Genomic DNA, 14,095 nt, shown 5'->3' on the forward strand with positions numbered 1-14,095 from the left:
CTTGGGAGTGACAGATCTTGAAGACATGCTGTACCTCTCAATCAGAATTGTACATTAAACATGTGGGAGGTTGTTACATACTGTATCTTTTGCCTATTTTTTTTTAAACATACAGTTTCTCCTAATAATGTCATTACACCATCAAGAGCTATCACTCACATTGAGACTTGCTTTGTGTTCAGCATGAATGGCACCAGGAACTGGGTGTGCCAGATCAGGTATCTTCAATTTTTTTCAGATCCGTTTGTTTTTTTTTACCCAAACATGCATTTTGGGACCGAATTCTTAATCTTTTGCCATCCATTTTGGGTTGTGACCGACCTTCGATTAGGTCCCAATCCACTAGTGAGTCCAGACCCATCAGTTAAAGACCTGTGCTTTAAGGAAAGTTTCATAGCTCAGCCGCAAAGCATGCATGCAGAAGGTCTCAGGTTCTATGTGTGGCATACCCCCCCCCCCCCCAGGATCAGATATCACCTAATGGGAAAAATTACCCTTCCCTGTCTTGAGATCTCATAGAGCAGCTGCACTAGGTAGTCTCATGGGGGCATCTGTAGCTACAGTGGTACCTTGGGTTAAGAACTTAATTCGTTCTGGAGATCCATTCTTAACCTGAAACTGTTCTTAACCTGAGATACCACTTTAGCTAATGGGGCCTCCCACTGCCGCCGCATCACCACTGAGCGATTTCTGTTCTCATCCTGAAGCAAAGTTCTTAACCCAAGGTACTATTTCTGAGTTAGTGCGTATGTAACCTGAAGCATCTGTAACCCGAGGTACCACTATACTTAAAAAAAAAAAAAACCAAGAGATGACAGGCCCTCAAACCACCTCATGTGAGATCTACAAGGTCACTGGGGGTTACTCTGCAATATTTACTAGGAGAAGAGAATAGATTTTAACCACTAAAGTCTGAAATATCATGATGAAGCCTGTGCCCTGAGTTGCCTATTTGTGGTCAACATAAGCAGCAGCTAGCATCATTTACTTACTTACAGTGTGATCCTAACCACGTCTACCAGATGTCAGCCCTTATAGGGTTGAATCCAACTACAGTACACTATTCTTAGAACAGACCTACTGTATGGAATTCATTGGACCTCAGCTAGTCGTGTCCATTACTTTCAGTGGGTCTACTGTGCATAGGGTTAACACTGGATGCAGCTCAGAGAATTCAGTAGGGCTTCCTCACAGTTAAGTGGAGTTATAGGGTTGCAGACTTACTTATCTAGTAAACTTATCTATGTTAGTCTGACAACGTCTGGTGAGGGGTGTGGGGCACCAGGTTGGGGAATCCTGAGTTAGGCTGATCTGTTGACTGATGTTCTGGGGACTTCACATAAAGGAGCACATCTGCTCTCAACAGCGCAAACACTTCTTTGAAATAAGATCATCTTCGTGGCAAAGCAAATGAGATCTGTGAAAGCACCGACCCAGCTCTGGGGAAATCTGTGCTTGTGTCACTGGAGCGGCCAGCAATGGTGCTGCCATGTTTAATCACCTCCAAGCAAGAGTAATATGGCAAGAACAGGGACCGCAAGGCAAGCAGGAGCTCCAAGCAGGGAGACTAGGACTTATATATTTATTTGCCTCCAACACCATCCAGGAGGGGCTTCCATCTGCATTTTCCTATATGGCTTTAGAAACCTTTCATTCACCACCTGCTTGCCTTCCAAACCTCTCTTTTTATTTTATTTTATTTTGCCCAGATACGCTGACATCTTAATAAAATATTTTGATATAGCTGAACCGAGATTGCCATTGAATGTTAAATAATACCGGGTTTATATTTATTATCACTTATTTATTAAGTCTTTGTTCCCTGGCGCAGAGGGGGAAATCTTCCCATTATACCTGTTATGTCGCAGGAAAAGGCACTTTAAATAATTCATTTGATTAATTATTCAAACATTTAATTAGCATATAATAACTGTCGTGTTAAATCCGAGCTTTGCGGGCTTGAATTAAAAGGGTAACTAACGGCAGGCTTTGCCTCTGTCATTCCAGCTTCCTTCCCATGTCATCGCTGCTTCTCCGCACCTGATACTGATTGATGCAAACCTTTTCAAGTTTTGCATTTCAGAGATAGGTGCAAATGGGAGCCCATTGATGGCCAGTTCATAATAATTAATTGATTATCACAGCTGACATTTCCAAAGAACCTTTTCAAGCAAAGATCGGGGAAGGGAAGAGAGATGGGTGTTAAGCACTTCTGTCATGGAACCTCACACAGAGGCCAGAACTTTGTCCCTCCCTGAAAACGAGGCCACACGAGTTACACAATTTCATAATATTTGTCGATTAAAAATGTTTTCTGTAATTTGAGTACCTGATTCTGAAGTTCCCAATCAGGTACAGCTAATGAAACTGAATTTTTCAGCAGGGTTTGGCATTCCATCACAGCCATCCATCCACACAGCTTACTGGCAGGGAGAAGGGTGAGCCAGCAGTGAAGTCAGTGCAGTGCAAGCATACTGTCCAGAATTGCTGGATTGGCTCTGCCAGTGCATTTGCACCCACACTGACCTTGCTGCACCTCCCTTGCCTGTTCCTAATATGCCAGAGGGATGGTGGTGATGGAAGGTGAAAGTAAATTGTCGCCCCCCACACCCACCCCTGCCAACTGCTATTGGTTTTGAGAGCATGAATGGATTTTTTGGGAGAAGGGTGAAGTAGATTACACTGCATCTGGGCCCATATCTTCAAAGTTTCATTTGGCTCTAAGGATCATGGAGTGTTTATTATTATTATTATTATTATTATTATTATTATTATTACTACTACTACTACTACTACTACAAATAATAATAATACAAATACCTGTATGATAAACTTATCATTACACTCAGATTCAAATTATGACAATTATTTATGTATTTTCCCCTTTATACTCCACCTTTTTTCTCCAATGAGCTCAAGGTGGCGTACATGGTTTTCTCGCTTCTTATTTAATCCTTACAACATCCCTGTGAGGTAGGTAGCCCAGTGCTCTAACCATTACACCTCACTGGCTGACATCTCATTGTAACATCGAGCAGGAGCTCAATGGAAACAGATCCAGCCATAAACAGTCAAGAGGACAGCAGCTGTCTGTCCATTCATCTGCTCATCAGTCCACCTGGGTCAGATCCGTCCCATGGCTGGGTCCACCCAGATGGTTTGGAATAAGATATGCAGACATTAGAATGACATCACTTGGTTGTCACATGAACCAACCTTGGCAGACTTTGCTTGAGGCACCATTTCAGTTCAGATTTCTCTCACTTCTTTGCCTAGTGAATCTAATGACATCTTTATGGTTTGATGACACCTGTTCCTTTATACTATACTCAGACAACAGCTTTATCGTTTACTTGTCTTCTTCAATGACTTACTTTGGCTAACATGCCACTGGGACAACTCCATGCCTGGATGAAAATTCAGCCCCATTCCCTGCCTCACCCAATGCCAAAGGCCTGTTCCATTAGCTTGTGTTCAATCCTCTGTTGTCCTCTAGTGTACAGTTAGAATATTAGCTCTTGATTCAGAAGCCAGGAAAATGAACTCCCAGCAGCCCTTCCGGATGCGGTGTAATTCATTACCTACCTTGATTTCCACTTAAAATGTACTTTAACTACACTTCCAGCTACAAACCCTAAATCACCCCCGTGTTCACAAAAAGTCCATCATTTTTTATTTTATCGCGCAGCGTTGGCATGACATAATCCCTTCCTGAGCGTCTCGAAGTGCTTTACGGATCAATAAATTACTTACCTACGCACGTCAGAGGCAATGTATGCAAGGCCACTGCAGTTCCTCTGCACTCAGACGGCTCACTTGGAAAGGCTGGAGTCTGCGCCAGACACCATGGAGGGAATCCTAGAGGAGGAGGAATCTAAGGAAAGAGGGGTGGACCTCAGAGCAGGACCAGCAAAGGGATTTTTTGCTCCATCATGCAGAGGCTTCCAAAGCCATGGGTGCCCTGATCATATCAGCTCAAAGCCCCCATTCATCTTGTGCAAAATAAGTGTGAAAGTGAGTACACAGTGTTTTGAGACACTAGTCACCTGGTATGATGACAGCTGCAGCCATTTTTGGATCAGGAGAACCAATGTGGTGTAGTGGTTAGAATATTGGGCTAGGACCTGGGTTTGAATCCCCACTCAGATATGATGCTCCTTGGACCAGTCCCTGCCTCTCAGCCTATCCTACTTCACAGGGTTCTTATGGGGGTTAAATGAGGAGGTGGAGAACCCTTGGAGAAAAAGGTGGGATATAGATGCATAAATAAATAAAGCAATAAAACAACAAACCATTTTAGTTAAGCACTGGTGATTTCAGAACTGGAGTACTGCAGTACAGTCTAAAGTGGGATTTCCCTTGCATTGGTTCCGGAAAATGCAGTTAGTGCAGAATTCTGCAGCATGATTCCTCAAAGGAGTGAAGCTCTGTCAGACCCCCCCCCCCCCCGGCTCAGAAATCTGTACTGGTTGCTGATTTGCTACTCAGCCAATTCCAATGTGTTGCTATTATTATATAAAGTCCTCAGCAACTTGAGACCAGTTTGCTTGATGGATCACCTTAGCCCATTTGTGCCCACTTGACCACTTTGGTCTGTGCAACTGGCACTCTTACAAGTGCCATATAACATTTGCTTCACAGTTGCAGGGAATCGATCCTTTTAGTGTGCTGATTAATATTGGGAGGTGCCTTTGTTGGACCATTTTCAACACTTTCTTAAAAACCTGTTGTTTCTTTAGGAAGGCCTTCCCAAACATATAAATTGTGGTTTAGAACCTGTTGGTTCTATTTACTGTACTTTTCAGTTTCTAAGACTATGTTTTTTTCCTTTAAAAATCATGCTAAAAAGTGGGGGTTGTCTTATACATGGGTATTGCACAGGGTGAGGGACACGGGTGGCGCTTTGGGTTAATCCACAGGACTTGCCAATCAGAAGGTCGGCGGTTTGAATCCCCGTGACGGGGTGAGCTCCCGTTGCTCAGTCCCTGCTCCTGCCAACCTAGCAGTTTGAAAGCACGTCATGTGCAAGTAGATAAATAGGGACCACTCCAGTGGGAAGGTAATTGGCGTTTCCGTGTGCTGCTCTGGTTCGCCAGAGGTGGTTTAGTCATGCTGGCCACATGACCCGGAAGCTGTCTGCAGACAAATGCCAGCTTCCTCGGCCTATAGAGCGAGATGAGTGTGCAACCCCAGAGTTGGTCACGACTGAACCTAATGGTCAGGGTTCCCTTTACCCTTTATTGCACAGGGTGGATGTTTGATCGGTTGCTGCCAAGGCTGTCAGCGGCTATTGCACATGTTATTGGTTGCTGCGTCAATGGGTGGTGTTGATTGGCTAACGCTCCAGCAGTTGGACAAGCGATTGGCAGCTTCTGCTGGCAATGCGACAGACGATTTTGCGGGTGAGAAATTTTGCAGTCCCCCCCCCAATAAAAGCTCAACAACCCTGGGCAATCCAAGCTCAACAACTCGGTACCATCTCCCCCATTTTCTGAAATCTGAGTCCCCCAAAATAGATGGAAAAGTACTGTATATTTTGACATGTTTGTGATATCTACTGGTTTTCAAAGCCTGTAAATTTTATCAGTATTTCCTTATGAATATTTTACATTATTATATGCCAATCACTTTTTTAAAAGTAAGTGGTATGTAAATCTTGTTAGATAAAATTAAATATGAAATAGCACCACCCTGTGATTACGTAGGGTTTCTTTCTATGTATGAAATTGGGCATGGAATTCTGAGATAACAAGGGATCATTGAATCCTATAGTTCTAAGGGGCTTCAAATGTTGTCCAGTCCACTGCTACAGCATTCCTGATGAGTGGTCATCCAGGCTTTGCTTAAAACCTCCAGTGACAGAGAGCCCACCACTTTCCAGTGGAGTCTGTTCCACTGACAGCCACCTTGTGCCATCAGGAAGTTATTTATAATGTGTTGTCTAAGTTCTTTCTTCCCTTGTTAGTTGAACCCGTTGCTTAGGGTCTTACTGCCTGGAGCCACAAAAAGCTTATTTGCTCCATCACTTTTGTAACTCCTCTTCAAATATGTGAAGATGCCTATCGGACCACCTCTTAATCATCCGTCCTCCAGACTAAATGGGAACAGGAGGGCAGTTCTTTCCAGGCACTTTTTCCATAGTGCTCAAGACTCCAGTGTCCAGACAAGAGTAGTACAGTTTTGGCACTCTCTGAGAACAGAGTGTCTTTTCCTTTTGGGTTCTTATGCTGAGTTCCCCTTTTATTGAATGTCTTTGCTGGTTTCCCATTCTTTGTTTCTGCCCAGTGCTCTTTTGATTAATTAGTTATTTGGCCAATAGTTTTGTATACTATGTTTCAATTGCTGTTTCGGATTGTTGCTTGGCAACCTTGCTTGGCTAAGACTTTTTCTGTGTATGTGCAACAACGGGTGCACAGATATCATACAGAGAGTTTGTGTCTTAATTGATACACATATAAACTAAAGTACAGTGGTACCTCAGGTTAAGAACTTAATTCTTTCTGGAGGTCTGTTCTTAACCTGAAACTGTTCTTAACTTGAGGTACCACTTTAGCTAATGGGGCCTCCCGCTGCCTCCACACAATTTCTGTTCTCATCCTGAAGCAAAGTTCTTAACCCGAGGTACTATTTCTGGGTTAGCGGAGTCTGTAACCTGATGCGTCTGTAACCTGAGGTACCACTGTAGGATGCTTTTCTTAAGAAGCATGGGTCTGATCACATTCTGTTTCAAATCAGTTTCACTGAAATGCAATTTAGGCCACCAAAGGAGAGGAGGAGAACAGAACAGAAGAAGGCTGCTGCATCAGGACAATGACCCCTCTAGTCCAGCATCCTGTTCTCAGAGTGGTCAACCAGATAGTCCAATGGGAAATCTGCAGGCAGGGCCCAAGAGCCCTCTCCCCTCCTGTGGTTTCCAGCAACTGGTATTCAGAAGCCACGCTGCCTCCAACTGAAGAGACAGAGCACAGCCATCATGGCTAGCAGCCATTCATTCTTCCATGAATTTGTCTAATCCTCTTTTAAAGCTATCTAGTGGCCATCACTGACTCCTGTGGAAGGGATGAGACATTTCATTCCTCGTTATATTTTATCCCATGGAGATACACACAAGGAATAATGATTTTTGTTGCCAACCTCTATAGACATTGGTTTTGTTCAGAGTCCCCTAGTGGATGGTCCAACTACATCATAAAGTCACTGGCACCTAGGGATGGAGGGATGGTATAACTTTGGTATCTGCTAGTTTCTCAATTTTCCAATCTTAAATTGAATTTGCCAAATTTCTGCATCAAGTTGCAATGGTCTTTATTTTTTTAAAAAAATCTCATGAAGACCCATCAGCATTTTACTGCACATTTTCTGCAATATGCATATTTTAATATGATTTTGCCTAATATACCCAAATTTGCAAACAACTTCACCTAATATAATACATTTTTTATATTACTTTCACTAATGTGCTCATGCAACTGGACACTACTGGAGAATTGCATCACAACATTCAGAGAAATGCAAATTTTGAAGGATGGCTGTGTTTTGGTTCACACATTGTTTTAGAAAGTGTAGATTTAGTAAGGTTCACACTAAAACCCATGCTTACTGCAAACATAACAGCTTCGTAATTTTTTTGAGCACATATGCCTGGGCATGGCCAGAAAATTGCATACAACCTTTAGAGAAAGTTGAAATAACAAATAATAGCAATATCTGTTACATGTTTTGGAAAGAATTATGGGTGACCCAAAAAAAAGTTATTGCACCTCAGCTGAAATTTCGTGAGGCCTCCAGGGGGCAGTTAAGTTGTTTTGAGAGCCAAATTAGGTCCACAGATTGGTAGTGATCATCCTTAACCTAGTTGTACAGAAACCCACAAAGAATGGTCTATTTGTAAGAGCTTTCAGAAACTGAGACTTGACTTTCATATCTTCTTGTTTGTCATTGCAGTACCTCCCAAAATTGTTGAGATCTCTTCGGACATCTCCATCAATGAAGGTGGCAATGTCAGTCTCACCTGCATAGCTATGGGCAGGCCGGACCCTACAATCACTTGGAGACATATCTCACCCAAAGGTAAGATGCTCTAAGAAGATGTATCTCCCTGTTATAGATGATGGGACTTCCCCTTGTCAGACATGTCATACTTTGGTGGGGATCTTAGATCTGGCACTGCACGTGGTGCTCTGCATTTGATGATGATATGATGATGCTGATGACTGAGAACAAACTGCAAACAGTCACTCTGACCTGGAAATGCCTACTGTGCACATGGATGAACGTTGCCTAGGGCACACACTCTGCAAAGGCTTTATGTGTCCGATTCAAATACGTGGAAGGAACAGCATCCATTTTCTTATGGTATATCATGCGGTTGAATGCTGCTCCACAAAAAAGGGATTTCTGCCTATGAAAAGTTAAAATGTTGGGGATTTTAGCCTAGCCTTCTCTCTGATCCACCCACTTTCCAGACACAAGGGGTTTGCTTGTTTGTTTGTTTTAACTTGAGGAATATTGATGCATGCATTCACTCAACTTCCAGTCTGAGGTGGTACAGTGTGAGAATGGCTGTGTCATCTCCTATTGCTGCTTGTTTGAATCAGTTCTGAGTCCAGGAAGGAGGAATTAAAAACACTCTCACACAAGTCATTCTAGCTCTCATGCTGCTCTGCCTGGTTACAGGGATGTATTGTATAGCTCCACCCCTGGCATCTCTATGTGCAGTGTAAACTGCAGTAGTGAAGGAATGGGGGCAGCACATCCCATTTCACCGCTTGATGCAAAACAGGAAGTGCCGCCATGTCCTACCACTGCCACCATCCCTGCAGCTGCTGCCACCTTCTCCTCCACTGCCTGCTCTGTGGCTGTGTGCCCCGCCAGAGAAGCCACACCACAATTGGTGCTCATTTTGGGTAAGATCACACTGATTTGGGAGGAGATCTTGAATCTCACTTGACTTCAGGCAAGATCTCACCCATAATGGACACAATCTTGCCTCTTCTCCACTGTTAGCGGAAGTTGTGGAGCAGGAGGGCACCCTCAAGGGTGATGCCTCAAAGGTTTCTGCTTCTTGAAGCAGTGGCTGTTTAGTAATTTAATTCACTGAAATTGTAAGTGCTTATATGCATTACTATGTGTTTAAATTTGATTGGTTGGTAACCAAATTCTAGTAGTTCTCATGATTGGCTAACGTTGGTCACATGGGACCAGTGAAGGAGAGAATCCATTTTATGTGAAACAAGTTGACTGTGTTTTAGAATCCACTGTGAACACTGCTAAGTTGAATAGAAAGTTGGAGTGTTTCTTCTCTGCTTGAAAGAAAGACAGCAAAACTGCAGGAGAAGGTAAAAGTCAAAATCCCTTATAGGAGCTTCAAGGCATGGCCTAATTGAGATACAGAAGGCTGAGTGCTGAGCTCCGGAAAGAGAGGAAAATAAAGTTGTTTGGAAGTTAGAAGAAAAGCCTGTAAACCTATGTTTGGATGAGCACGTGACTGTAGATATTGTGTTTTAATTCATCTATAACTATATGCAAGTAAAGTTTTTGAATGTTAAAGTCTGGACACTGGTTTAACTTCCAAAGAAGGCTGTCAGTCATATATATGATTTAAGCTTCTTAGTCGTGTTTTCTCTATTCTTAATTCAGCAGTGACATCACCCTAACTAATGGCTGGGTCAGTTCTGTGACATGCAGGGGGACATGCAAATACATCAGTGTAACATGGAACTATGTGTGGTCATGGTTCTGAGCTGTATTGAGGCTGAGGTTTCCCTTGCTGTAGATGTATCTGTACAGACACCTGGCAGGGCTGCTTGCCATGCCCCAACTCCCATGTACACAAACAAGGGAGGGATAAAGACCAAAGAAAGCTGTGTTGGGTCAAAGTCTGAACAACAATAAATGGAGCCCAGCACCCCACCCAACCTCAATCACACCCGCCTGCCTGCATTCCTACGTACAAGTCCTGGGTGTGCTGCTGCCTGCCAACTTCCTCTTCCTCAGTCTGGTTGTTGTGAAATTCAGCAGGATCGGAACAAATTTAGAATTAGCTGGCTGTGCCTGCCATTGCCTCTGGCGCCACCTGCTGCCAGGTTCCCTGTCTTCCACCCTACCAATTCCAGCAGGCACCAGCCACCACCGAAGCCCAAAGAGTTTTGATTAGACTATTGCAATTTTACAGGATGCTTACTACCCATCTTATTGTTGTGTCAACCCATCTAACTCCAATCAGGCCCTCTGCCTGTTTCCTGTTACCTCTGCCACCCTCATCAACAGTTCAAGGCCCCGTCTGCCACCCACGGGGTTTCGCTCCAGCTGGCCTGTGATGCTGTCAGGTGTTGCTTCTGCTGCTGCTCACTTTTCTGCAAGGATGTTTTATTTCTCTGCTGTCAACCAGCCAGTTCCTTTCCCCCCCAAGGGAGCTTTACCTGAGTTTGAACCAGATGTCTCCATTTTACTTAGGATTTAGCTGCTATGGAAACAGCCGAAGCATCAAGGGGAGAGGAGCAAGCTAATCAGAAATTACCTGCAGGGTTAGGTAATTTACTGGAGCAGCTTTCGCCAGATTTCATGTCCAGATTACATGCTCTGCATTAGCAGCCTGGTCACCCTCAAAGATCGGTCGACACAGGTTTCTCTTTTCCCACTCAGCCTGCTGGATCCAGAGGTGGCATCCGGGAGAATGGCAAAATGTTTCCTTCCTTTGCAATGCATTTGCCGAGCAATTCAATGTAATTGTCATCAGAGTCCTGCAAAACCTACGGTCCCCAGGAGACAAACTGCCTCCTCCAGCAAATTCCATCTGAACCAGTAGAGATGAAACTGCGGGACCCAAATAAATTGCCCACCATCCCATCATCACCACAGTGGCCAATCCCATATTCAGGCATCACTTAGTTTCTGGGATGTGAACTGCTGTATGCAGAAAGATTATGTTAAAGGTTGGCTTCCCAGAGATGTGCCCAACTGCAACCCTGCCCACCACACACCCGCCTTCTCACATACAGGCCATTGCGGGAACAATAAGGACCTTTGAATTTTCACTGTGCGATTCCAAACCATGGCTTTGCATTTCATGCATGCTATTTTCTATGAGGGCAAACTGCACTCCCTTTGGCAAGAGTGATCTGTTCCCTGCCCCCAGCAGTTTGCTAAGTGGGGAAGAGGAGAGAAAGAGAAAGTGAGAGATAGGCGGCAAGCATCAACATTTGCTCTAGCCCTACCTAACAATGAGTTCAGACCCGCTCACAGTGGTGATGCAGCCTCTGACAGATGACCCTACAATGGAATTCAGCTCTTGAAAAAAGTTACCAACACTTGGGCAAAAAGTAGCGCAATTGATTTCTGAATCCTTGTTGACCGTGTACTATCTGCATGTGTTTCAGGCCCCATCTGCCCTGAAAAGGATGAGGCACAATGTAAACAAAATGATAATCTTATTTAAAGACATCTGATTAGGGTTAAAGCTTAATGGTTATTCCAACTAGCCGCAATACTATGTTTCAGGCAGAAACCCTTTATGGAAAGAATTAAGAACGTTACATAGAACTTCCACTTTAAGCTTGTTTCTAATTAAACTGATTGGTCGTAGGGTTTCTTCTCACTTCCACTTCTCCCACACTTCCTAGGCACAGGTCCAAGTAGCTTTGTCCTTGCCTAGCCAGTTTTCCTGGGAAGACCTGCTCTTTCACAATAAATCAGAGCAAATATCAGTCTAGAGGAAACCCAATTTATATTTGTTCCAATTCAGTGGTAAATATTGGGTTACCTTAGGGGAGAGCGGTGGGGCAAGGTTGAGCCCCTAGAATGGCTGTTTTTCCTCGGTGGCATGTGGCCAGTAGACTAGGGGGACTAGGCTAGTTCCCTAAATGTCCCCGGTAAATTAGATTACTAAAGTATTGAAGCCTGGTGCCCCCTTCCCAAAGCCCAGGAAGCTTCTGCCTAGTTTAGGGAGGCAGGCACAATGCTCTGACAGGGTCCAAGAGCCCTCCCACCACTTTCCCAAAGCCCACACAGCTTTGGGAAGGAGGCAGGGGATCTCCAGCGTCCTGTCAGAGGCCTGGGTGGAATCTACACACATATTAAAAAAAAATGCTGTGAAAATGCTTTTTTTAAAAAAAAAACGTTTTGAAAAATACATTGAATTTTGCATAGCTCACTTTCGTCATCTAGTGTCACGTTTGTATATTGCACTTTACAACACATTTGAAATGTTTTACTTGCAGCTGTATAGCTGAGTCTCTGGCAGCTCCTTCCCAAAGTCCAGAATGCTTCTGCCCAGCTTAAGAGGAAGGTGTGATACTCACGCATGCAGCATCCCACCATCACTCTTGCGAGCTGGCGCCTCTGGCCCTAACTGTTCCCTTATGGAAAAAATTCACCACACACCACTGTTTCTCCTATTAAACCATTAAAACACTTCCAGCCCCCTTTTAGGCTCTCTTCCTTCTCCCCAGAGAAATAGCTGAGATGCTCTGCCTAGCAAACCCATAAACACCCAGCTAATCCCTAGCCAATTCTCCATACTTAGCTTCTAATGGAGAAAACGTTTAGGTGCCTTTATCTTTTCTGTTTATGAGATGAAAAGCAGATCAGGGGAGGGCTATTGGGAGTGCCAAAACATACAGGAGGGGGAGAAAAATATATACCCACCCCCACAACATTGCCATGCTTCTCTCATTTCTCCACTGGAACTGATAGGTCTGTCTTTGTTGGATTGTTCTGATCTTTTTAAAAAGCCACTTAAGCTAATGGCCATGGCAGCATTCTGTTGCAATCACATTTCTAGGTTAATTTCACATTATACAAAGAAGTGCATCCTTTGTCTGTCCCGTGCCTGCTGTTGATGGTTTTCATTGAAGGGCCCCAACCTCTCATGTTTCAAGAAGGAAAGAGAGTGGGAGAAGAAACCACCAAATCCATAACAAATGCTTATGAAGAAGCATAGGCATGGGTCTGTTTCCCTGTCCTTTGTATGCTCCTCTTGCGGCAGGAGTTATTTTCTGTCCAGCTCCTGGCACACAGTTGATAGTCCCCAAATGTAAAGTTGCAGCCACAGGATTACCTAGTTTTCAGTGCAGTTGTGACACAGTCAAGAAGCAAGTTTTTGACTCATTGATACTGCAGACCCAAATGCTCCAGCTGACAGAATGTGTGCCCCCAGAGCTGGCAGATGCTGTGGCATCAAATGCTACGAAGCATGGAGGGTACCGGGATGGGCTGTGCTAGCACCTGGCAGGGACAGGTTCAGCCCAGCAGCTGAGTGCCCGGCATGTATTTTTGGAGTCCTGTGTAGGGCTGAGATGATTCCAATGGCAGGTAAGAGACCCATCAGCTGTAGTGCCAGCTGAGTGGGCAGAAGGAGAGTGGCATGCCGAAGGCCAGGAATTAGAACAGTGTGTGGGAAGCAGTCACACAATTTCTCTGCACAGTGTACTGACCCTTTTTCCTCTCTTCTTGCACACACACACACACAGGTTGTGCCAGTCCCAGTGAGCAACACTTGCTCAGAGCAGTTTCAAAGCTGCTATATAATTAATTGGTTTCAGCCACAGACCTTTCAAGTCTACTAATGACAAAGGAGGTCTGAAGAGTTCGTCACACTGTAGAGGAGAGGTATACAGAGTTGCTAGCCTGAACTCTGCTTCTCCAGGTTCCATGGTTTCCAAGCCAAACCAACCTCGAACTGGATGTTTGTGTGGTTGGAACGCTCCAGAGCATCTGAGCCTGAGGCAAAATTTGGGAGCTCCAGTCTGCTGCTGTGTCCGTGTTGTTCACTTATCCTTTGGATTTGCCGCTTTAGGCCTCCTTAATGCAAAGTGTGTAAACATGGTTTGCCTTGTGAAATAGGACAGTGGGAGGCAGAAATATTACAAGGGAGGAAGGAAGGAAAGAAGAAAGGAAGGAAGGGCTTTGGCAAAATAGGGGCTTATGCATGGAATGTATTAGGATGCCTGCTTTATTTGAGTTGCATGATTTGTGATGTGCAAAACATGGCCCATCCAAACCTTACATCCATCACTTGAGGTCCTTCTCTGTGAGCCCCTCCAAGGGAAGACAGGAAGGTGACAGCATGAGAGAAGGCCCTTTTTGACTGAGGTCC

The 14,095-nt window shown here is 44.3% G+C and overlaps 1 protein-coding gene across 9 annotated transcripts in view; it reads left to right on the plus strand.

The window, feature by feature from the left end:
* Positions 1 to 14,095, plus strand: part of NTM (neurotrimin) — a 799,838-nt gene that overhangs the window by 687,934 nt on the left and 97,809 nt on the right. For all 9 annotated transcript variants that reach the window (XM_082201510.1, XM_082201511.1, XM_082201512.1 and 6 more), the window contains exon 4: positions 7,945 to 8,070. In XM_082201510.1, the coding sequence (XP_082057636.1) occupies positions 7,945 to 8,070 (126 nt within the window). The remainder of the gene's footprint in view (positions 1 to 7,944; positions 8,071 to 14,095) is intronic.

The sequence above is a fragment of the Podarcis vaucheri genome, assembly GCF_965113315.1.
Source record: "Podarcis vaucheri genome assembly, chromosome: 15".
In the NCBI taxonomy this organism is placed as follows: domain Eukaryota; kingdom Metazoa; phylum Chordata; class Lepidosauria; order Squamata; family Lacertidae; genus Podarcis; species Podarcis vaucheri.